The sequence below is a fragment of the Carya illinoinensis genome, chromosome 9 (genome assembly GCF_018687715.1).
Source record: "Carya illinoinensis cultivar Pawnee chromosome 9, C.illinoinensisPawnee_v1, whole genome shotgun sequence".
Lineage (NCBI taxonomy): Eukaryota > Viridiplantae > Streptophyta > Magnoliopsida > Fagales > Juglandaceae > Carya > Carya illinoinensis.
In genome coordinates this window covers 4,994,461-5,001,927 of record NC_056760.1, presented here as the reverse complement: position 1 = coordinate 5,001,927, position 7,467 = coordinate 4,994,461, and the positions used below count along the sequence as shown (strand labels likewise).

The 7,467-nt window shown below is 31.3% G+C and overlaps 1 protein-coding gene across 1 annotated transcript; it reads right to left on the bottom strand.

The window, feature by feature from the left end:
• Window positions 1-497: 497 nt before the first annotated feature.
• LOC122275372 (nudix hydrolase 16, mitochondrial-like) lies at window positions 498-5,289 on the bottom strand. Its single transcript, XM_043084398.1, has 5 exons — window positions 5,012-5,289; window positions 4,686-4,800; window positions 2,446-2,529; window positions 1,020-1,371; window positions 498-916 (listed from the first exon to the last, which is right to left on the bottom strand). The coding sequence occupies exons 1-4, from the start codon at window positions 5,080-5,082 to the stop codon at window positions 1,054-1,056; spliced, it is 588 nt and encodes a 195-aa protein (XP_042940332.1). The 5' UTR covers window positions 5,083-5,289; the 3' UTR covers window positions 498-916; window positions 1,020-1,053.
• Window positions 5,290-7,467: the final 2,178 nt, after the last annotated feature.

Here is a 7,467-nt window from a genome sequence, read left to right as displayed (position 1 = left end):
TGATCAATGTTTAGTTCAGTAACAAAAATATCATAATGTATTTGTTTTGGCCTGTCCCTGCAGAGATCCTAATGCAAAATTAAATGGAGCAAACGAGATTATTAATTAGGGTAATTTAACATACTACAGCTTTCGAGAGATTTATACCAACTTTGTCAACTTAGGATATATGACAAGAAAAATTTTACACATCATTTTCACACCACATACTACACATAATTTTTTAATTTTTAATTTTTTTCTCTTATCAAATATGTAGTATATGAATAATAAGTAGAATAATTTAATTAATTTAGAAAGAATAAAATCACTTTTAAAAAAAAAAAAAGTGTTAAAGTGTAGTGATGATAAGTAGCAAAACTCAATAGCTTATATGACAAATATCATTTGGTTAGACACCAGAAGATCCAAGGAAAAAAGAAAAAAAAAAAAAAGGGACAGAAAATATCATTTACTTATTTTATAAAACTTTGATTATGCTACACACATACAAACTCTTAAAAAAAAGGCTGGTTTCTGTATATAAGCCAGTTATTTTATTTTTAAAGCTAAGATCGCAGAGTACAATGGCCCAAGCCAGTATTTACCATTTATAGAAACATGACGGCCTATGAACATGCGCGGCTGAGTTGCACATTTCACCTTGACGGACCTTTCGGATGCCAATGCTATAGATGGTGTGCATGAAACTATCAACTTGCGAGGAGTTACAAAGAGAGAACAATTATGGCTCCAATATAATTAAAAAAAAGAAAAAGAAAATTCCTGTTTAAGTTTGGAGCATCAACATGTAGGAAGCCTGAAATTTAAAACCACTGAGGCTTCTCTGTATGCCATTGCCTAATCGATTCTTGGGTCTCTTTAAAATGACTGCCTAAATCCTTTATACACCAAGAAGTCAGTAGAATGAGAATTCCTGAGATGAAGATCCAGATAAAAAAAAGGCGAAAAGTATTTAAAAAGAGAAGGAAAAAAGAAGAAGAAAGGAACTCAGAATTTCCAGATAAACAAGGCTATACCTCAATTTGAAGCGGAAAAAAAAAATGCACCAATTTAGACAGGTGCCTTCTTCATCAATTCTGATTCAGAATCAGGCGAAACTACATGGTTCTCTTTTTTCAAATTGCTTGATATTCGATCTGCAAGCCACTTTGAGAAACCTTCCTCAAGGGTTTCTCGCATCCACTGATACTGGCAGCGCTTCTTTGCTTCAGGGATTGTTAGCCAATGTCTCTGGCGAGTGCTCTGTTCTGGCCAAGACTGCAGCTCCTCTGTCACAAGCAAAGCATACATGGCAGCTTTGCACATACCTTCCGGACTAAATTCATCTAGTAGGGTTTTGCTCTTGAACACGTAGTAGCCGAGAAAATGCTGACATAAAGACATTATTTTTTATTACTTTTTTAGGCCAAAAATTGCAGGAAAGGAAATCAATCAATGTTTTTCAAAAATTTTAGAAACTCCCTCTTTTTTGATTGCAGGGTATTTGAACAAAGAGAGAAGCACTTGATTGATTTCAAAACTTACTTTTAGCAGTAGGAAAGAGCAGGAAAAACATTCAAGAAATCAACAAGGTCATTTATTATTTATGTAATCAGAAGGCCAGGTTCTTTTCATTATTTAGAAAAAATAAAAAAATTCCCAAGTACAGGTAGACTTGTTATTGTAACATATGCACATTAAAAGACCCACAACTATGATTGAAATCCACCTCATTCAATTAACATCACTTGAAATGCTGAAGTGTTCGGCCTATAACTCATATTCAACTTAAGGCAATGGGATATTAGTAAATATTTAAAAAAAATAAAATTTTACAATTTGACATAAGTAAAACAATCATCAATATCTACTGTAACAATAAAAAACTACCAAATAACATGAACCAGATCAAGAAGAAGGTAGATTTGGTCGGGTCCTACCCCACCAGATATTTCAGCAGCAGAAGAAGAATAAATAAGAAAAGGATACAAAGATGAAGGAGAACAAAATTGAGAGTCTAAAAGAAAGCAATTGCACTGTTAACAGGCAATCTCAACAAACTAAATATAAGACTAGAAGGTTTATGCAACATCTAAATACTGAAGGTATTTGCTCCACCCTTGGATAACAATTCCACCTCCCATTGGGTAACATGAGGGTCAACTTAAAATATACAACCAAGAATCAGGGAGGGGCAATCACAACAGAGCAGGTGTGACATTGAGAAACCACAAAGCAGACAAGAAAATGTCAGTGTCAGGACATGTCAGGCAAGAAAAGTAACATTGCATGAGTTTTATCTTCTAATGCTACTACCAACATCAACTCATTTACACTAACAGATGTGTGCACAATCATGCATACCCACGCACATGATCATCTTAATAAATTAGAATGGCTTTTGCCCCCCTAAATAGCAAGGACATTTATACAGCAAAAGAAAACAAAGCAATTTATCCATACCATTAAATCCCCTCGAACTCCAGCCTCTTCTAAAGCTTCACGTTTTGCTGCCTCCTCAACCGTCTCATCGTTCTCCCAGCCACCCTACAAGAAGCAAATAACAGCACTTAAAATACTGGGTCTGTTACAAACCATCAATCACCACTCAGGTCCACATTTTACTGTGGATTACACATATTACTGCTTGAATTTTGATTATATAAAATTTGATAAAGAAATATCAATTAAACAGTTAAGACTTGGCAATCTTCAAAGCATAAAAAACTATTTGGCATTCAGATGAGAGAGATGCTCCTGCATAAGGATGGGAAAGAATAATTTCCTAGTTTGAGATCCCTCTTAATAAAGGGACAAAGCATTATGCAAAACTAGGTCCAGGTAAGTGCTACACACAAAGGACAAAGAAAAGCAATACCATAAAAGGCATACAGTAAATTTGGTGAAGGCCGGGAATGATGTGAATGAGGAGGCTGAAGAAGGTTTGGATGATGTGGCACTTACCTATGAAGAGGGAGAGATAACCGGAGAGGATAAAAGAGAAATTTCTTGTGCAATCATTGGATCTTAGGAGACTATTGATAGCACTTAGGAAAAAGGAATGCCCATGGGGACGAAATGTCTTCAAACTGAAATATATGTGATGTGATAATAGACAATGATAATAGCAAAACTATTATGCAAAATGATGGTTGTGAATCTAAGGTCGAAGACAAAGAAGTGCCCAATGCCTTGCAAGATCGGTTGGAGCAAGCGAGGTGCAAAACTGGAGGTAACATAAATCTATCTAGTCTTTTCTCTAATGGAAAATATTTTGTAGATAGGGTACTATCTTACGTAATAAACATGAATCCTTGCATATGTTATTGGATACGAATATGAGGTGAGATAACGTCTATATATTCATAAAAGGAATCTGGAAGATTAAGGCCCAAGGAAAGAGGTAGGCATGCATGTTCAAAACCAAAAGTAGAGATAAACCTTTTCTCTGAATTCATAGTGAAGATGTAGTCAAATAGATTCTTCCAATCATAAATCTCGAGAAAGAGTTAATTTTGAACAGTGGAGACTGATGAAAAATGGGATGCACTCAATCACATCATCACATGAAGCAGTTTAAAAGAAACAAGGCTCAAAAGAAAAGATGCAAGGGTCGTGTTTAATAGGTGCAGCATGGACGTTTGATCATAACTTGTCTAGGAAGTTCCCAGACCATTTAAAGTTTATGTTCCATTGATCGAAGTTCCCAGACCATATAAATACAAATAGAATGCACCGACGTTCTATTTAGACAACAACAACAACTAGAATATACATACATGTATATAAACTAGGGAACAGCCCCGGGTGCGTTAGCCCCGAGGTGCATCTGACATAATGATTTAACTAAAAAAAAATGAAAAAGTCAGCATCTTATTTATCTGGAAAAAGAAAATACAAGGTTAAAGAAAGGCAAAAAATAAAGGAAAAAAATCTAATGTTCAGTAAAGTATGAGTATTGGTCTGCATCTATATTGAATTATCTATTTACTCTATATAATAATAAAATATGGTTAATTTAATAATTTTTTAATTTTAATTTTTATCACATTTTATAGTTCTACTAATTAAAATATTTATAATAATTATATTCTAATTAAATTAATACTTAATATTATATATTGAGTGTTGTAAGTATTTTATTAGTTAAATTTACTTAAAGTTGAATTTTACAATGAGAATGCTTTAAAGCGTTTCTATTCTAAAGAGTATAGTCATTTTAATTTTTATATTTAAAAAAATTGAAATAAAAAAGAAAGGAAAATGAGAACAATGTCAGAACAAAAAGGACATGAAAAAGAGATATCAATTCATGTGCGTTGTAAAGCTATTAAGGGTCTTTTTGGTAAAACATGATTCTTTATTAATTTCTACAAGAAAACTATATGTCAAATGATCAAGTGTCTTAAGGGCCTTTTGGTAAAATAAGATTTAACAGAAAATAACAAAAGTTAATAGAAAAATAATAAAAATTACTATTTATAATTAAATAGCCATTTATTATAATAGAATAGATATATACACATATATATCGACAACCTAGAAGACAATAGTAACTTAGCGATGAAGGCCCAAAAACCCCTAGTATTTTTTTATTAAAAAAAAGGCTTGGTAGACTAAATATAATAGAGCAAGATACTGATGAAAAGATAATCTATGATCATGAAAATAATCACCAAAAAACAAAAGTGTTCATTAAATACCTTCGGAAATAGAAGACCAGGTCCACTAGTTGAGTTGATCATTAGTACCTCCACATCCTTCTCAGACGTTCCATCAATACTTCCAATACCATTGGTATCCTTGAAAGGAATACACCTGCCAATCCAATCACTCTTCCGCTCAACAACTTGTCGAAACACTCCAAAAACTAATTCTTAGCTAAAAAAAAAATAGCTCATTATCCCCAAAGGTAACGATTTTCTCCAGATTGACATTGGGCATTTACTGATTTTGGGATTTGGCATTCCGCAAAAAATAGTGGATTAAGAAAAAGAAAGAGAGCGACACAGAGACAGAGAATAAATACCCGGCGACGAGGCGGCAACCTTCGTCGTAGCGCTGTTGATGGCGACCGGTGCGAGCCACCAATTCTGACATTTTGCGGAATATTGGCGCCGGTGGGTCCGCTTTCCTTTGCCTCTTAGTTACTGCAACGACAACCCTCCATTTCCCATTGCGATTCCAAAACCGGAATACGCATGGCTAGTCAATCAGTACACAACCACGCCAGTACTGCTACTGCACATTCAATACCAGCGCCTCTTTTATTTCTCCTTTCTTTCCTTCCGAAATGAATTCCCTCTTTCCCTGGGAATTGAAATTTGAATTCCTAAAGAAATGGAACTGTATTTATAGTGTGCTTTTCAACCGACACAAACGGTGGCCGGTCACAAAACTTACTTTTAGATAATTGTTGATTAAAAGTTTAATTTTAGTTAAAGTCAAAATTAACAGAGATATTAATTCATATTAGATTATTTATCTTAAATTTAAAATAATAATATAATATTATATATTATAATAATAAATTTTTTTAATTTATTTTTATATTTTATAAATACACTCTATATATTAATTAATAATTTAATTTTTACTTAAAATAATTATTTTCTAATTATTTTTTTCTCAACCTAATTATCTAACAAACACATTTAAAAATATTTTTAGAGTAAAATATTATTTTGGATATGAATAATAGTTGACCAAATTTAGAGAAAAGATAAATTTATTGCAGTTAAAAAGTTAAGCAATGAAGTTTTAACTACTCTAATATAGACGACTTTTACTCAGTTAGCCAAAATTTGACTAGATAATGACATTTGGCTGGGTTAATGTCAATGCTCTTAGTAGTAGGAAAGGACCGGAAAATCAGTCAAGAAATCAACAATGAAGACCAATTTTAGTTCGTGGAAGTTTCACTTTTTAAAAAAAAAAACAGAAAAAAGTTGTACCTATTATTAAAAAATAAGTTTTTATATGTAAATTTTAGATTTATCTATTTTTTTAAAGAAGTGCACATAGTAGATTACAAATATCATTTATCATTAATATTTAGAAAAATTTTATCTTCAAGCCGGCGTGAAGAGAATCTAGTTAAATATTTACATAACATAATTTGATTTGAAATATAAATTTTAAAATGTAAATTTTACAAATAAAATATTATCAATTAAATGTTGTAAATGATATATTCTACTTACCAAGTTAAAAATAGAATAATTATAGTATTTATAGGCCGGCGTGGGGACACACTCCTATAAATCACTTTCATTTCTTAATTATAAAGAGAGAGTGAGGGAAAAAAAAAGGAAGTTCAAACCAAATTTGTTTGAGCTCTTTTATTGGCTTTACATTATTTTTTAAATTTATTATTAAAAAATTAATTTATTTTTATATAAATTTTATATTTATTTATTTTTTAAAAATGACGGCACTTCCTCACTCACGAGAATAACTATCATTTCTAATATCATTTATAATGTGAAGATTTTAATAGACCTAAACAAAGAATAATGAAGTTATTAGATTCTCAAACTCCCTAGTGTGGTAGTCTTATCATATAATAAGATATCATGCTAATTAAAATTAATTTTTTTTCCGAGTAATTGGATAAAAATACAACATTATTTATACTTTGAGAGTATCTAATAACTTTACAAAATTTTCATAAAAAAAAAAATTATTTATCATCATTTTTCTTATCATCACATAATTTGTTATTTGATAATAGATTTATAAATGAAATATAAAAATTAATTTCTAATTAATTAATATTAAATTATAAAATAATAAAAAAATAATAAAAATTAAAATAACGAGTAGCATCACTTATTTTATAATATATATTTGAGTGGAAATGGTGCGTGCTGTGTCATTTGTCACAAACAGAGCATATTCCACCTTTAAAAAATTAGTAAGGCGACTTTATGTTCATATGGGTGGCTTCTTCGATCCAGCAATTGATAATGGCCATTGCCAATTTAAAAGGGCTTTTTGTACGGTGTGCCTGCAATCTAATGCGAGATAATGCCCTCAGGGTAGACTTCATCTTTGCTCCAGTGTCATCAATTATGCTACAGCTCAGCACCAAATAATATAATGTAAATGATAGTCTGTTGGAGCACCCAATTGATAATTACATTTAACAATAGTCAATATAATTAAAAAATAATAATTTCTTAGATAAAACTGACTTTTCATTTACCAAATTTGATTATTTTAAAAAAATATATTATCTTTTTTAGTTGGTAGGACTAAAAAATAAAAGACTTCAGACTGCAGATTTCATAAGGAGGATTGAAGACAACAGGTACCAGAAATACTCACACTGATCTTCTTGAATATTAAGGTTTCATGCCAGCCATTATATTAATGTGAGATGGTAACTTGTGGCATGAAATTGCCATCAGATTCTCACTGCCAAATGTATAAAATAATTTTCTTATACAAAGAATACGTCAGGTTAAAGACTGCTTAATTGAG